This window comes from Abramis brama, assembly GCF_963993115.1.
Source record: "Abramis brama genome assembly, chromosome: 10".
NCBI classification, from domain to species: domain Eukaryota; kingdom Metazoa; phylum Chordata; class Actinopteri; order Cypriniformes; family Leuciscidae; genus Abramis; species Abramis brama.
Genome location: NC_139972.1, coordinates 31,964,038 through 31,983,034, shown reverse-complemented (window position 1 = coordinate 31,983,034; position 18,997 = coordinate 31,964,038). Strand labels below are relative to the sequence as shown.

At 38.0% G+C, this 18,997-nt stretch overlaps 1 protein-coding gene across 1 annotated transcript in view; it reads left to right on the top strand.

The window, feature by feature from the left end:
• LOC311091113 (LHFPL tetraspan subfamily member 6 protein) overlaps nt 1-18,997 on the top strand; it is an 83,021-nt gene that overhangs the window by 1,116 nt on the left and 62,908 nt on the right. The window contains exon 2 of the mRNA XM_084126876.1: nt 1,452-1,984. Coding sequence (XP_083983002.1) covers nt 1,600-1,984 — 385 coding nt within the window. The 5' untranslated portion in view covers nt 1,452-1,599. The remainder of the gene's footprint in view (nt 1-1,451; nt 1,985-18,997) is intronic.

Genomic DNA, 18,997 nt, shown 5'->3' with positions numbered 1-18,997 from the left:
GAACAAACAGGAATGGAAATGTTTACTTGTTTGTTTATTTATTTATGCATATTTTTAATTGTATTTTTATACAGTCTTTTACAGAATCATCCTAATATGCTGATTTGATGCTTAAGAACCATTTTTTTTATTTTTATTTTTTTTGTGGAAACTAATACATTTCTTTTCAGGATTCTTTGATGTTTTGGATCAAACTTTTATTTGAAAACGAAATATTTTGTAACATTATAAATGTCTTTACTTTTTTTTGATAAATTTCATGCATCCTTGTTAAATAAAAGTATTATTTTCTTTAATAAAATAAAATAAAATAAAATAAAATAAAATCTGACTGACCCTAAATTTTGAACAGTTGTATAGTGTATACCAGAGGTTCTCATCTCTGGCGTTCGAGGTCCACTTAGGGTACGTTTACACGACAACGATGTACTAAAACAAAAAACTTTTCCTTCGCGTTTTTCGTGTACAGGCGAAAACGTTGTCACGATCCCCATTCACACAGATCTGTGAAAACGCCAAAAATGTTGTATTATTCATGCCAGGCCAGTAGATGGCGATGTCACTTTGTAAAGAAAAACTACGCGCCTATAGACTGAACACGTAATGCGCATAATGTCAGCATTTCCACAAATTCACGTTTCTGTAGTTTACACGGAGACAATAACAGTATTGTTTTGTTTGTTTTTTCAGGCCCCAAAACGCTGTTGTCCTGTAAATGAACGTCCAAAAACACTTTAAGTCCCCCTGTAATCAATAATTATATCCCTTAAAACTCATCTTTAATCAACAAAATTACATATTTAAACGTTATTTCCTTGAAAATAAATTCTTCATGCCTTAAAATATCTTAAATCTAACTCTACACCCTTACCTCACTTAGTATATGCGGTTCTATGAATATGCAAATTAGCCCTGCCTCCAGTCACTCACACCAGCTCAGAGATCCACTCGTTGATGATCACACGTTGACCTGATTGGTTACGAGGTAGTTTGTGACATCAGAAACACCAGCGAACTAAACCGCGTTTTTGGTTCACTGCAGTTTTAAGGAGAAAATACTCAGCATTTGCACATGGTTTGTCTTAAAGCACATTAAAAACACCACATAGACATATAAACAACATTAAAAGCTTAATTTTCACCATGGGGGACTTTTTTAGTTGAAAAAGTTGTAGTCTAACGCCCCCTTAATTTCCTGCAGAGTTTAGCTCCAAGCCTAATCAAACACACCTGTACAAGCTAATCAAGGGCTTCAGGATTACTAAGCAGAGTTTGATCAAGGTTGGAGCTGAAGTCTGCAGGAAAGTGGATCCCGAGGGCCAGAGTTGCGGACCGCTGGTGTATATGAATGTTGTTGCATCAGAAAACAGGAATTGTGACTCTTACTGATTAAATGTTAGTCGAAACATTCTGAAGACTGACGGGACAGTGTTTTATTGCTTCTTCCTCAGGTGACGGCACACAGAACCATGGTGAAAACCATATGGAGATAGACATCCTCCTTCCAACAAGGGAAAAGGAACTATTTCTCGTGACATCCTCTATTTCTCCAAGCTCTCTTCTGGAAGCGTGTCCAATATTTAAACACATTTGTCCAGCATGGCATCCAGCCTGACGTGCACCGGGATGATCTGGGCTCTGGTGTCCCTGCTGAGCGCAGCAGCTTCATGCGTGGGCTTCTTCATGCCCTACTGGCTGCTGGGCTCACAGATGGATAAGCCGGTGTCCTTCGGCACTTTCCGGCGGTGCTCGTATCCCGTGCGGGACGAGGAGAGGCAGGCTACGGTCATGCTGGAGCAGTGCGGGCGCTACGCGAGCTTTCAGGGCATCCCGAGCGTGGAGTGGCGGATCTGTACGGTGGTGACGGGGGTGGGATGTGGCCTGCTGTTGCTGGTGGCGCTCACGGCGCTCATGGGCTGCTGCATATCAGAGCTCATCTCCAGAACCATTGGACGCGCAGCAGGGGGCATGCAGTTCCTTGGAGGTGAGTAACAGACTGGCAGATGTGTTTACATGCAGACAAGTTTAGGGGGAAACTCACAAACACACGCCCTGGTCACATTTCACTACTAAATTGAAAGGGGACAAAACGGATTATATTTTGTGCTTGCAACAATTTCACAGATTGACCTCAGAATTCTCAATACTGAAATGCACGATTTATTTATTTATTTGGTTCGATTTTTTTTTTTCTTCTCTCCATGATTATTCTCATTACCGTAATATAGGTTTGGTTGTTTTCTGTGTGTTTTTTTTTTTTACTGTATTTTCTTATTTCTGTCTTTTGATTTCATGTTCTTGAGAGGTTTTGGGAGATTCGATTTTCGAACGGAGATTCGATTTTTTTTTGGGAGATTCGATTTTTTTCTCTCCATGATTATTCTCATTACCGTAATATAGGTTTGGTTGTTTTCTGTGTTGTTTTTTTTACTGTATTTTCTTATTTCTGTCCTTTGATTTCATGTTCTTGAGAGGTTTTGGGAGATTTACACTATAACAGCTTTACAAGCATGCATGTTTATTGAAAATGTATAAAACTGTTTTATGCTGTGATGCTAATATTAGTATTTTAAATTGATATTTGAAATAATAATGGCATTAAAGGCTCACTGAAGTGCCTTGGAATGCACAGCTTTGTTTGATGCATTGATACAGTTTCCACTGAAACTGGAAGCTAAGGCGGGACATATTGAATGGCCCCTCCCCTTTTCAAATAGCCAATAGCGTTTAGTTTCCCTCAAAAGACTGCAAGTCGTACTTGACAGCACCATGGAAGCGGATCCGAGCGCTGATGATACGTTGGATTTAATATTAGAGGTGTGAGTTCTAGCCATTTCATTCTTAACCAACGTACAGTTGGAAAACGGAATAAAACTCGAGCGTCTGAGCAACCGAACACACATCTCCAAGCCATATTGCTCCGTGGCATATTCCTCTTGGCCAGGTGGTATTTATAGCATAGGGGGCGGAGCTTTAGATTCTAGAGAGCATTTGATTGGACAGAAGATGTGATGAGAAGCTGAAGTGTCATAAAAATCTGTGATCCATTTTAGCGGAAGTGAGAGACTGTAAGTTTCGAATGCTTAGATCTCCTAAATGCAAATTTTTGGAACAAACCAAAGAAGTCATATTCATATCATAAGGTCATCGACTTCAAGCCCCCTTTTCTTTGTCTCTAGTTCAGTAAACATCGATTCCAGCCAATGTAATTCAGGGTGCCTTTGCCTCAGCGAGGGAAGGGAAACTGATTGAGTTTTAGACTGGAAGCTGGGGTCTGTAATTCCAAACTCAGTTTGTTTAGTTCTCGCCTGCAAGGTGCCTTTTATTTGCTGCTCTGATAGTCTCGAGGGCTTGTGGCACTCGACAGAGAAGGTGAAACAAATACTGCGTGGGGCGTCTTAGAAGGAAGTTTTCTTTGTACTGCAGGGGCTCAAGGCGTGGAAAATTCTAGTCAGGCTCTTGGACTCCTGATGTTTAAAAATGCTTTGTCTTCATGAACTCAACTCATTTGTCTCTTGTGTCAGCCGAAGTGACAATAGCTCATCTTCATTCTCATTAGCTTAGTGTAAGTGCAAACGCACATGCTAATTGCTTTTTAATTAAAAAACGACATGAAATTGAAATAGAGCCTATTTACTTTAATTCACATTCTTGGATTGTGTGCAATTTATCATAAAAATGCTTGTCAAAAATGTAAAAACTTGCTCTGCCTCATGAATGATTTTGCTTTTCTTGAAGCTCAAACAGTAAAGTATTTACGATTTGCACGGCATTCAATGTATATACATTTTATCAGTTCATGCATTCCCTGGGAATTGAACCCATAACCTTGATGTTGCTAGTTCCCATCGTCTGCTTAACGGCCTCTTTTTACTTTTGCTGATGGACACAATCAGCTTTGCTACATTTTTGTCTTGTTGAATATCCTGTTTCAATTGGAAATGCATTAAGAATGTAAAATGGGTTGCAAACATTGTTTCATGTTCTTAACTTTTAAGCATTCCAATCTTAAAAATATAATAGTGCATACGTAATGCGTTAAAAAACCCAAAGATTTACTAGATTATTGTAGTTTCTTGGTTTCTTACTATACTGAAAGATGTGCTTCATATTGTCACTGAAAAAATAAATAATGATCAACAATTTATGACAACATTTGTTTTTACATTAAAATAAGTTGTGCAATTTTCAACTTTATAGTCAGTTTAATGTAATTTAAGTTGAAATGACTTAAACATCCAAGTTGATTGTACTTAATTTAAGGCAGCAACTTTTATTCAAATGAAAAATATAATTGAATATCACTGAATCAGCCTAAAAACATTAAGTTACACTAATACAACTTTTTACAGTTTGTTCCGAAGTTCTACCATTCAGTAACATAAGCAATGCATCTTAAAGCAGCTTTTCTGTTACAACTTAGTTTAGATTTTTTTTTAATATATGCTTTTAAGTTGAACCAACAAGCTCAGCAAGTGAGCTGAATGAATGCATTTTGAATTCAAATAGGCGGACAAAGAAATGGTTTTGTGTTTCAGTCCCACTCACCCTTTTAAATTCATGTTAAAGCGAACAATTTGCGTAAAACGTATTGATATAAATTGAAGTAGCAAATGCATTCGAAATACTGTCTTCATTTTTTTACATGTGCGTTCATGTGCTGTCCATCTGAATAAATCCTGTGAGGTTTGCACTCATAACTATTGTGACATTAAATTGGCCCCAAAGCCAACAGTGTCAGGGCAGATTTCACCTGATCTCCAGTTAGCCATCCAGGTGCGTCATCATGTGCTCAGATGAGGTGTCCACTGTCGCTTCTAACTTGCAGACAGAGGCGTTTGACTTAAGAGAGCCGGACACAAGGAGGTTACAGGACTGCAGGGCTGCTGAACGCATCACTTCCTGTCATGTTGCTCATAGCACTGCCTTCATCAGACAGAGTGATGTAGTACCTCGTGGCTGATGTAAGCAAGCATCATACCCCTCATCAGCAGTTTTTCACTTACAATCATGGAAACTGACAATTAGTTGTTTAGTTGCATCATGAAACTGATGTTCTGTCAGTTGAACTGACATTGTGTTGTTGTTGCTGAATCCTGACCAAAATGTGTCCACAAAAATATTAAGTAACACAACTGTTTTCTACATTGATAATACGAAATGTTTCATTTGCACCATGGTATATTTAAAATTACCACAGTGTTACCATCTGATACCATTACTGTACCCTATTACCACCACAGTACTTGTCAGTGTTAATGCTTTTGTTAACCATGGCAGTTTGTCCCAAAAACAGTATTACCAAGGTATTTAGATGGTAATGCAAGGTATTTTGAGAATTCTATTATGTCCAAAAATATAGCATACTATGATTTTTAAAAAATATATATATATATTTGCCATTTTAAGAAGACCGTAGTCTATCATATTTACAGTTTTACCATAATAAAACCATGGAATTACAGTTAAACATGGAATCTATTTTTACTATTTTACAGTCTCCTTGTTACTGTAGTATTAACAGTAAATTATGCACAATTACAAGCAACTAAACCTAATTCTAACCATATAGTATATGTTCTAATAATTAATATTATTCAGTATATTTACACCATAACAAAGACGCGTTCAAACAAAGCGTTAGTCACTAAAAAAGCACCAAAAAGTATTATTTTTTTTGTGTGATATGTACCATTGTAGTATCATGATATTCTTGAACGTGCCTCTGAGGACCATGTTAACACCATGCTATATGAATTTAAGCACAATGGTATTTATTAGAGTATTACCATTTGATACCATCACTGTACTATAGCACAGCTACTTTATTTATGCCCAGACACCATGAAATTACATATTGAAAGGGTACTAAATGGTACTAAATGAGATACCATAGTCTAAAAAAACAAACATGGTATTATCCTATCGTCATGTAAGTGTGTAGATTGGACAGTGTAATCATAATTTAAGGTTTATCGAATATTTTGTTTTGAGTTCCTGGAAGTTAACAGCAGCGGCTGAACTCTTGACATTGAACTAGCCGCATGAGTTGAAGCGTGGCGTTAAATTGAAGTATGCGCGACTGAACAAGACTGAATGAGAGACGTGAAAAGCACCAGACAGGGGTTAAGAGAAAAACGAGCGACCCAGAGAGAGAGAGAGAGACGGAACAGTACCCTGATGTTAAATCACCGGACTGCAGCTTGTCCTTGCCAATTGAGTCCTTTTCATTTGTATTGTGTTGTGTTAATGAGTGCTGTCTGGCAGCGAGGGCTCTGAACAGCAGGGCTTTGGCAAAGACAACACCTCCCTGCGGCTCACATTGATTCATCCGATGCCCATTTTGCTGATAATGAGTTTGATAAGCCTTTTATGTGTCACCAAAAGCATCTTTGATTAGAGCCCTCTTCTTGCCCTCTTGTTCTAAAGTCTATCTTTGTTCTTTCAGAGATGGATGATGTTTCCCTTTGTGAAGTAATGGAAAGCCCTTCCAGTATTACGCAGTTTAATCTCATCTATTATGATTCAATGGTTCATTTGTCATGGGCAAGTTGGTCAGAAATGCATCAAGGTTATTTTATAAATTGAAAATGTATAAATGTAAATGTTAAAATTAATAATGTAAATGTACAGTAGGCTACCTGTCAAAAGTTTGAAAGCTTATCTTTTTTTAATGTTTTTGAAAGGTCTCTTATGCTCACCAAGGCTGCTTTTATTTAATCAAAAATGCAGTATAAACAGTAATATTGTGAAATATTATTACAATTTAAAGTAACTGTTTTCTATTTTAATATTATTTGAATTATTCCTGTGATGGTAAAGCTGAATTTTCAGCATCATTACTCCAGTCTTCAGTGTCACATGATCCTTCAGAAATCATTCTAATATGATGATTTGCTACTCAAGAAACACTTCTGATTATTATTATCAAAGTTGAAAACAGTTTAGTGAAAAAAAAAAGGGGTATTAATCATTGTGGAATGAACAGACCACAATTTAATTATTTACTGACAATCTTCACCTCTGTTGAACTCAAGAATTGCTCTGACTGGATCATTGAGCCTGTTAATTAATTTGAGTTCAACCGGTTTGATTCCGGATTAACTGGTTCATCAATTTAACAGTGAATATGACTTATAATTTGGTCTGTTTACACATATCTATCAAATCACTCCATGCACTTAGGACTCAGTAAGAAGTTATTTGGTGGTTTACGTGTGATCAATTGTCCATCAAAAGTCATTTTTTTTTAACTCAATTGGCAATTGGATAAGGCTAATTTAAAATGTAAAAAAAAATACTGTATTGTAAAACATTTATTAAATATTAATGTATATTAAATATTTTTGTTTAATATGCAAATATGATTTATATACATGATTCTTTTTTCTCTATTCAAAATATGGTCTTTCTTAATAATGTCCCTGGATTACAAATGTGCAGTACCAGCATGTGTCTTTTCTTTTTCACAGGATAAAGATAAACAGGCACTGATAATTGCATTGCTTGTGTGTGTTAATGTGTGTTTGTTTGTGTGTATGTGTTTGCCAGCTGGAATTGAACCAATAAAACCTAATGGAAAACCTCCTCAGTCAAACTAATGGACATATTACTCAGGAGTTGTAGTGAACTTGAATTCCTTTTAGTTTCAATTCAGCTGCATATTACTAAGGAAAAGGTATTACCATGTTACCATGACTAAATACTGGGGATCAGAGAACAGGTTCTTCCTGCTGTGGTGTGTATTGTGTCCTTTTGGCTAAAAAAAACGTTAGACAGAACGATGAGTCATTTGGGAGAATTGCTCATCATGAGCGAATTGTTCTTGAAAGTACAGAAATTATCCTCATTTTTCCCTTTCATGTTTGAACCTTTGGATTATAGATTTATCTGTCTGACACCCCCCTTTGACACGTCCGTGTTCGTCATGCTGAAAACAGCAAGTGATTCATTGTTGGGTGCTTTTATGATTCAAACTGTGATGAATTGCTGACCGTATACAGTTTGAAAGGGGCCAAATAACTTGTATTGAATAGTTGATTTGTTTTGGGGCAGTCAAAATATACTGAGTCATACCCCGAATAAAATGTTTTCTGCTGTGATGGGTGATGTTATTGCCATTTCTTTAAACTGAAAAAAGCTTGTGTGGAAATTTGAGTTCCCTATCAGTCAGTCAAGCTTGACATTACATTGACAGACTGACGTTGAGGGATCTCACTTGGAACCCCAATCACCTTCAAATGGTAACAAAACAAGCAAATGGACATTGATGAGTGAGATGTGCTGCACAGTAGGAGGTGCATGAGGAGGACACAAAGTCGTGGAAGGCATCTTTTACTGCCCGAAGATGCTTCGGTGCTCCCTCTGCTCTCACTCCACTCCCTGCGCGTGCAAGCACGTGCTGGTCCGGGCGGCAATGGTGATCAGGTGGTCTACTTTCGCAGACCGCGAATTTCACATTTCACATGTCACAATTTGATCACCATCTCCTCCTCTGGAGAGCTGACTCGCTCTCACCACAGCTTACATTTCTGGGAGAATGGAGACTCCACCCCCAGGTTGTCAAGCTAATATTGAGTCATTTCGGATCAATTGGCGGATTTCCCTGAGGAAAGACCTACTTTCTCAGGGACGGGGCACCTTGTGGCACCCGCGTCCAGATCTCTGGAACCTCCACGTGTGGCTTCTGGACGGGACACGGCAGACTTACGTAGCCTACCACAGGTGGTGGTAGACCTTATCACTCAAGCCAGAGCCCCCTCTACTAGGTCAGCATATGCCTTGAAGTGGAGTCTGTTCGTTGATTAGTGTTCTTCCCAAAGACCCCTGTAAATGCCCGATCAGCTCTGTGCTTTCCTTCCTGCAGGAGAGGTTGGAGCGAAGGCTGTCTTCCTCCACTTTGAAGGTGTACATGGCTGCTGTCGGAGCACATCACGATGCAGTAGGTCTTTGGGAAAGCACGACCTAGTCATCTGAGAGGTGCTCGGAGACTAAATCCTTCTCGGCCACGCCTCATCCCCTCTTGGGACCTCTCTTTGGTACATACAACCCTACAGAGAGCGCCCTTTGAGCCGCTACAGTCAGTTGAGGTTAAGATCCTGTCTCTTCAGTGTTCATGACTGTGCTCACAACTACCAAGAGGGTGGGGGACCTGCAGGCCTTTTCGGTCTGCGAAACGTGCCTGGAATTTGAACCGGCTGACCCTCATGTAATCCTGAGACCCCGGCCTGGATATGTGCCCAAAGTTCCCACCACTCTTTTCTGGGACCAGGTGGTGACCTTGCAAGCGCTGCCCCTGGAAGAGGCAGACCCAGCCCTCGCATCGTTGTGTCCCGTTCTCTGCAAATCTACGTCTTCCGCACGCGAAGCTTAAGAAGCTCAGAACAGCTCATGTCTGCTTTGGAGGTCAGCAGAAGGGAAACTGGCCCACTGGATAGTGGATGCCATCGCCCTGGCGTACCAGTTCCAGGGCGAGCCGTGCCCCCTTTGGGTGAGAGCTCACTCCAGACAGAGAGTTGCCTCCTCTTAGCAGACATCTGCAGAGCTGCGGGCTGGACGACACCTAACCCATCACGAGATTCTACAATCTCCAAGTGGAGCCGGTTTCTTCCCGTGTGTTGGGTGCAATAACAGGCAATGTGCAGGAGGGTGCCTAGGTGTCTCACTTGCAGTGCCATTCCCTTCTCAGGGGGATACAAGTGCCCTATTCACTCTCCAGGTGAGTTCCCTCTCTGGCAAACTCTGGATGGTGTTTCCTCCAGGCATTCTTCGGCAGTCAGACGTAGCGGAGGCGTCCGAAACCAAGCCCAGTACTCAAGATGAATGCTCGGTTGGTCAGTGCCTGTACTGGGCTAGATGCCCCATATGTTGTGATACCCTCTTGGTAATCCCATATGTGTATTCTTCCATGGTACGGTTTCCCTGTCGGTAAACCTGTGTCTTTCCCTGGGCAGGTTCCACTTTGCCCCGTCTCTGCATTGGTAATGGTTCCATCCCTCTCTTGGCAGGACCTGCCGCAGAGATCTTCCATATGTAGCGCTGTCCCGAGGGTCAGTTCATATGTGTATCTTCCACATATTACCTCCCTATAGGCAGGATGTGGTCTCCATAGCGACCTTTTCCATCTGGACCCGGCACGCTTCCACAGTGTCATCCAACCATTCATGGCTGAATTGGGTGAATTAGATAGGAACAGCAGCTATCGACCTCACCCTTAGAAAGTTCTGTCCCGCCAGGTATGGAGGTCTGTTGGACTTATATGGGGCGCTGGGAGGGGTCAGCGCTTGTGGCACTTTCCATTGGGACCCCACAACGTCAGTTTGTGTGTTAATGTGTGTTAATATCACCATTAGTAAGGATAGTATGATCACTGTATAATTTAAATGCTAGATATTTAAAGTGTACCTAAAGTATACTTGCAATAGTTCTACTTTAGCACAATCAAATACACTTAAGTATATCTTTAGTTGAACTTCAGCACTACTCCCAGATTACTAAAGTACAAAATTAGTTGTTCCAATTTAGCAGACTTTAAGTATATCTATTTAGTATATCAAAAGTACAATTGCAGGGTATTTATATTAAGTACATAAATATGTAAACGTATTTGTAATATACTTAGCATAAAATAAATGTATTTGAAATACATTTTAGTTTATTTATTTTTCACTAGGGTAAGTAACGCAATTAATTACTTTTTAGGGAGTAACGCTATATTGTAACACATTACTTTTAAAAGTAACTTCCCACAAAACTGGTTTATAATGACTGTACAGTGATGTACAACTAATGATGTTGATGTACCATGCAATACAGACAGTGATCAAGCAGCTGTTGCTATGGTTACCTTCTCATGCAGGCGATTTCTGTTCCCAGGCATATATATATTTAGAGACGTATATTCTGACTAACTTGTAAAGTAACGTTACTGAAAGATTGTTTGAAAAAATGACCAAAATATGCATATACTTCTATATGAACAACAGAGTACTCTTGAATCTTTAAGGTTTCAAGCCTTAATAAGTGGGGGTCATACCTTCGCAAACTCCTCCATCATTTTTTTGCGCAATTAAATATCCAGTATTGATTGATTATATACCGTTCAATAGTTTTGGTATGATTTTTAAAATGTTTTTTAAAAAGTCTTTTTTTGCTTACCAAGGATATTAGATTAAAAAAAAAAAAAAAACAGCAATATTGTGAAATAATATTACAATTGAAAATAACTGTTTTCTATTTTAATATTCTGTAAAATGTAACTTATTGCTGTGATCAAAGCTGCATTTTCAGCATCATTACTCCAGTCTTCAGTGTCACATGATCCTTCAGAAATCATTCTATTTCTTATTATTATCGATGTTGGAAACATCCAATGTTGCTGATTAATATTTTTGTGGAAACTGAGATACATTTTTTTTTCAGGATTCTTTGATGAATAGAAAGTTCAAAATAACAGCATTCATTTTAAAAAGAAATATTTTACTACATTATAAATGCCTTTACTGTCACTTTTGATCAATTTAATGGATCCTTGTTGAATAATATGGAAGGCATTTTCTGCCAGATTTAAATAAATAAATTAAATGATTAAAATGAAAATTAAAACCAGATTAACGATTTCATTACAGAAAACAGTACGCAAAATTGAAAATGTTGAAATTGAAATTTTTCACATGTGAAAAAATTTACAGAAGGTGTGTCTCAGCACCGTTACTAGAATAAGCCACACCCACTCATTAACATAGAATTTGCATGCAGGTTGTCTTTGAAAATGAAAACGAAAATGAAAACTGTGAAATAAAAGAGGAATTAAAATGAAAACGAAAATTTACATTTGTATTTGAATTGTCACTATTATTGCGTGAGCGTTACTAAAGAGCATTGTAAAAACTGTATTTGTAGTTTCTTTTTCACGTTTGGCTTTTCATTTTAATATTGGCAGTCTTGCCTCGAGACTGTAGTGAAAATGAAATGTGAAATCACCAATTGCATTTTATTTTTCAATTTGACAGGGATAATGCTGTGAAAATGAAATCATTTAATTTCATTCTCAGTTTTGTCACATATTTTGCGTACTGTTTTCTGTAATGAAATCGTTAATCTGGTTTTAATTTTCATTGTAATCATTTAATTTATTTATTTAAATTTGGCAGAAAATGCCTTCCATAGAATAAAAGTATTCATCTCATTAAAAAAAAATCGTTATTGTAAAAGTAAAACTTATTGTATGATTATCGGCTGATATAATGCACCAATATATCGTACATTTTACTTTTGACTTATTTCATTATATTTTAAACATTGACAAATGCAAATGTTTTCTGAAAGGAAAGCTTGTTGAAGGTATGACATGACAGGCAGCTGGTCTTGTGTGATTACGCCTCTTCATTTACACTCGACCGTGTGCTGTTTGTCTTTCTCTTCTGTCGTTTACCAGCTCTTTCTTTCTCTTTCTGTCCGTAATTTTTCAATTACCCACGTTCAGGAGGTCTTATCTCTCTGTGACCTGATCTCCAGCCCTCTATTTCTGCTCTCTTTAACCTCTTTCACTCACAGCTCTGTCACCCATGGGGTAGTCGAGCAGCCCGAGAGAGAACGGGACGATGAAACAGAAGCAGAGGAAGAGAGAGCTTGCGAAAACATAGAGAGAGAGAAACACTAGCTCACGGAGGAATGTCCAGCTTAAGCAAAGATTTATTTCAGACAAACAGGAAGTCTGGCCTGCTAAAGGACAGGCAGGAAGTGTTATTTCAGCGCTTTGGGTTGTTAAGTCCTTGTTTTCAGTGCCACACACCACTGTTCCACCTCACACTCAGCACTCCGCAAAATGAACCGCGCTGACATAGGGGGATTGTTATTGCACAGCCAACCCTAAAATGAAAGGAGCAGTAGTGAGGAAAATTTGTTTCATAGCTGATTTATGGACCGTGCTTTCAGCTTTCTGTTTTATGGAAGTAAATTGTATGGGTTCGAGAAAGCGAGAGGTGAAGGTGGATCATTAAAGCAATTCAAAGCTCTTTCAGCTGATGTATAGAAGTGTTTTGCCTGTAATTGACATATTTATTATAAAATCACCTTGGGCAGAAAAGCTCTGGGCCGATGGGAATGTATTAAAGCAATAAGCAGAGAGGCTGTGCAATAGTCATTTTTATTATAAATAAAAGGGTGTTGTTAGGCTTGACGCGAAACTGATCAATTGTGTTAAAAGGACAATGATATTAAGCTCGTTTCTGTTATTGGTAACTATAACTAAAAAACTATTATAAATCATTTTTCATTATTTGAAATAAAGCTTACATAAAATAAAATATAAATGGTAGATTACATTTTTGGAAAACTTGAACAAAAATTTGAAATGTTGACGAAGTCTAAAATTACTAAAACTGAAATTGTTATAAATAGACATTTAAAACCAAACCTACTTTGCTAAAATTAAAAAAATAAATTAAATAAAAATAATAATAATAAAAGCTCATTCAAAATGTCAATAAATACTGTAATAGCAAATATATACATTTTAAATGACACTGGATCTATTAATATTCCACACATTTCATTCAATAAATACAATAATATTTTACTTTTAATGAATAAATAAATACATACCTTTTAATGAAAATTAATTTAGATTTTTCTTTAGAACATAAATGAAAAATTATTCTGATATTATAATGAACAAAAAAAGCCTGATTAAAATAATGAAATTTTTGCAAACAAAACAAGTTTGGCATATTCTTTTTTTTTTTTCTTTTTTTTTTAATTGAAAAATTATATTTGAACAATGCGCTGTTGAGGTTGTAAAATGTCAAGTTGTGACTGTGATTACGATATTTAAGAATTAATATATAATTAATTCATAATATTGGTTAAAACATGTTAAATATTTTGATATATTTAATCACACACACTTTAAAACAAACAAAAATTTACATTTAATGACTAAATATATTTAGAAATATGATATATATATATATATATATATATATATATATATATATATATATATATATATATATATATAATATATATATATATATGATATGATATGATATATCTATATACACATTTTAAATGTATTTAGTCATTAAATGTAAACTTTTTTTGTTTGTTTTAAAGTTTCAAAACCATATAAAACCAAGAGAGAGTACAGAGAGTACATTTAAAAAAACTGTGCTTTTTGTAAATTGTAGGGTTTGACAGCTTCAGTCTCCATTTACTTTCATTGCATGGAAAAGAGCAGCCAGTTTTTTGTCCTGCACTGCTCCACAACGACTCCAAGTAAATAACAGGAGCACTGTGGTGACCACTATAGTGAAATACAGTCCTGTCAGCAGCCGTATGGAGAGCCCCGACAGCTCAGTCATCTGTCACCGCACAGTGAGGGAGAGGAAGACACTCACCGCTCCACCTCTCTCAGCTTACAGTTCAGCAGTCGAACACGGCCGTATGCTCAAACATGTACTGTTGACCTGGTGTTAACATCCGTTTCGGGTGATCCAAAAACAAGGGGACAGTGCTATATACAGGTGATCATCTGAGACAAATTATAATACCAAGTGTGAACAGGACGTAAGCTGACAACTCCTTAAACAGCTCTAAGGGTGTGTTCATACTTGGCATGTTTGGTTCGATTAAAACGAACTGAGGTGCGATTGCTCTGTTAGTGCGGTTCATTTGAATAAGGGTGCTTTCATACCTGCCTCATTTAGTTTGGTTGAATCACACTAAAGTTCATTGTCCTCCTTGGTGCGGTTCGTTTAGGCAGGTGTGAATGCAGCAATCGCACTTGGGAGCGCACCAAAAGCGGACCAAACAAGCGAGCTCACTTCAAATGAACTCTGGAGTGGTTTGTTTGTGGCGAGAACCAGACCCAACTGCCAAATAACTGCGTATTTTTGGACTAAACCAGCAGCTGTAGTCAGCTGCACTGTGCATTATTGAATGAGGACTAATGTTTGTTGACAGTTTGCACATTTAGCATGGCAGCCCGCGGACAAACGAGTTGTGAGGAGGTGCGGAGCCTCATAGAAATTTGGTCTGATGACCATATTAGGTCCCAACTTTCAAAAACTCACAAGTTTAGCCCACACAGTCGTCTCTCCGTAGTAAAAAGCGGCGTGTTATCTGTCTGACGGATTTTCCTCCTCTTTGTTTACTTAAGGGAGTTCTGTTGGAATTTTCCCGCACGTTAATTCTGTCCAATCGAAGTGTAGTTATGGAAATACGTTCAAGACACATCTGGGCAATGAGTGATGTGGAGGTTGTCACGTGACTGCATTTTGGTTCGTTTCATCAACTCATGAACTGATTCGGACCAAAGCAATAAGTGTGGTGTGAAAAGGAACCAAAACGCCTGACATAGTATCATTTTTCACCCTTGGTCCGGACCAAATGAACCGAACTACAGATGTGAAAGCACCCTAAGTGTGAACGTTGCTATTTGATACTTGGTGCGCCACAAACAAGCGAACCGAGACCCCTGAAAAAGTTTGTCTCGTTCCACTTCCAAACCAGCACGGTGCGGTTCGAATCCAACAAGAACCAAAGACAAACCAAAAAACAGGGCGTGATATCACAAGATGCAACCCTAAAAGAGGAAAAAAAGCTCAAGCACACCTGTTTTTTCTCCGTATAGTCACGATGTTGCCTGTCAGAAGCTTGTCTCCACACAGCAGATCTTCGTTTGCGTGTGTGACGGAGGGATTCCCTAAAGGGAGTCCTTTACACATTTTCTAAGCTCTTCACAAGTTCACAGCTGGTCAAAATACCATCATATTTAGGCTACGCACATACAACGAGCGCATTTAGCCCAGCACACACCATGTTTTGGATGTTCGGTAAGTTTAGCCGCAAAAATATACGTCATAAAAGCTTTTTTTCGTTTTGTATTTTTAGGTTCTGTGTTAAAAATGACAGTGTTAATGCTAAGAACACCAGGGCTAAATGTATAATCTTCTTTTTTTGGTCCGGTCCAAAAGAACCAAGAGAACTGAACTTGAAGTGTGAACACGCCCCCAGTCTCCGTTTTGGCGTCTTGTGCTCTTGTCGTTTTAAATGTCTGTGGGATTGGTTTGGGACTAGTAATTTTAGAGGTGTTGATGTGACCTGCTGGGATGCAACTCCACAGGGCTGAAAGAGAGATGCTGTTTCAGGGGCAAATCTCAGTGTTGTTTGGCCAGAGCCCAGCTAGAGCTGTATTAGGATATGTTGGGGAATAAACTGTGTGTGTCGAATCTGTCAAGAAGAATATTTCAATGCTATTTCAGCAATCATTGTAGAGGATAAGTGTGATTTCCCTGATGAGAGCTTTTTTATTGTTCTGGAGAATTGGTGGAGTTCTCGATTAGCCTGTTTAATCAAACTTTCAACATTGTCTTTGATGCTTCTCTTAAAATTGCTTGATGCAAATAAGACAACTGTAATTGGTATTAGAATAATTAGTTCATATTGAGATCTCTGACTTATTGCAGGCTTCGTTTTTTGAGCGCAGTGAGACATTGTTGAGATCTCTTCTAAAACTCTAGTGGAGACACATGCTAGATATTTTGGTCTTAAGATAATTTGCTGAAAAATATAAGTTCATATTGAAATTTTTGACTGGTAAATTTGTATATTTCTGAATCTGAGAACAGTGAGACATTGTGGAGATCTCTTCAAATCTGTTTTAATTTATTACAAGAGCCTTTTTATTATAAGGAACATCTTAGAAACAGGAGATTAAAGCAAAAGTCTTCATTTGCTCTCCGTTTAATATCAGTGCACTCTTGGAACAATGGAGACATTCATGAGATCTTCTATTTGATTATTCTTTGCTGCCGGTTTGCGTGTGAGAGCGATGGATGGGGCGAGAGACATCTGAATAACTCAAGGAAAGTGAGAGAAAATCGAACTGGTCCTGATGTGCAGATAGCAGCACTTCAGGTATAATAACAATGATGGTGTTAGTATTGTAGAACATAATGACATTTCAGAAAGCAATACCTGCTGACTCACTCCTCTATCTCCACATAATCACTCAGCGTTGAGTGGGACGCTATTGAACTTCACCTCGAACGGCCCGTGAATCCTCACACCAAACAGGTGTTTGGAGATACCGTATACAGGAAACGGTTCAAATGTCATACGCATTCAGAGGTTAGGAGTGGCATAAATTGCCGTCAGCTGTGTATGTAAAAAGACGTGTCTTAGTTGACCTTTGATGACTGAGGCTATGAGACAGCTAACTGAGACTAGTCTGAATGAGAGCGACTGTAGTCAAAGAAACTGATTCCTTTGATTTTGCAACAATATGTAGGCACCGTGTGTGTGTGTGAATGCACACTCATTTCCATAAATAAGCTCTTGAAATACCATTTTATTGGAGAACATGTATACTTGTCAGCATGATAATATAACACCGTATAGCTCTGTGTGACAGATGTAAAAAGCTTCGGTGAGCTTCATCAGTGCATTAGTGACCGACCTCCATTTAAAATACCACAGGCACTCAAATACTTCAAAGACCCCATGAAATGTTCTTTCTTGTGTTGACATATATCTACAAAGTAGAATTTTTAAATTAAACTTGCAATAGTCTTTTCTTCTCTATTGTGACGTATATCCGAGTGAAACGGCTTCTTAAACAAGAACAAATGTAGGGCGGGACTTGATTTTGTTCATTTGAGAATTGATTGGATGGTTGTGGTTTGCAATTGGTGGATCTCATGTGAGTGACAGGTTGCCCCGCCCTCGCGCCAGTAAACACATGATCAGAGAAGAGATGTTTCTACAAGAGGAAGGAGAAGTTATTTTGATGAAAGATTATGAAGGACCATGACTACGACTTTCAATCATCCGTCCCTTGTTATCTGTTTTCTTTCTCTCCTCTGCTGGTCCTCCAGATCCCAATCGCTGATGGACAGCAGTTGGGTGGGCTTGTGATTATTATGGGATCTTGTTTCCATGGTAGCAGGAGGGCACAGACGTCTAGTGGGTGAGCAACAGTTGGTGCGAACAGATGCTTGATCATGTCCATCAAACTGTCAATGCTTACAACTGTCAATGCTTGACATAAGTATGTGTATTTAACCGTTGAAGCCCAATTAGGTGGTAAAAAGAGCTCCGTTCATTTCTCACACGCTTTATGTAACTTTTCAACTACAGGTCAAGTTATTCTACTTACCCAAACCTTAACCTAACAGTCTACTAGTACTCTAATGAGAGTTAGTTGACATGTAGTTGCAAAGTTTCTTATAGTTAGTAGAATGTCTAAAGTGGACTGGCGAAATAAAGTGTCACCTAAGAGGGTACACTACCATTCAAGTGTTTGGGGTCGGTAAGATTGTTTTATTATAATTATTTTAAAGAAATTAATACTTTTATTTAGCAAGGATGCATTAAATTGTGTACAAGTGATAAAAACTATTACAAATAAATGTTGTTCTCCAAAATTTCTTTCATCAAAGAATCCTAAAAAAGAAATGTATCACTGTTTCCATGGAAATCAAGCAGCACAACTGTTTCCAACATTGATAATAACTGAGTATCAAATCATCATATTGGACCAGATTTCTGAAGGATCATGTGACACTGAAGACTGGAGTAATGATGCTGAAAATACACTTTTGATCACAGGAATAAATTACATTTAAAAAAATAAATAAATAATCAAATAGAAAACAGTTATTTTAAATTGTAATAATATTTTACAATGAATGCAGCTTTGCTCAGCAAATAAGAAACTTCTTTCAAAAAATATTATAAAACAGTAGTGCATTAAAATGTGCATTTATATGCCAACATCTTTATTCTTAAGCATTTAAAAATGTTCTTCTCTTGGGTTGTTGTGAGCATGTTTGCGTGTGGGCTATTGTGTGTGGTTATTATTAGTGGCAGCACAGTTTTTATAATAAGCCATCTATACGGCTAGTATTCCCAATAATACATGCTGAGTTTGTGATCCTGCCCTGACCACCCACAGCAGGGAAACACGAAGATATTTAAAACCGACATCTCAAAA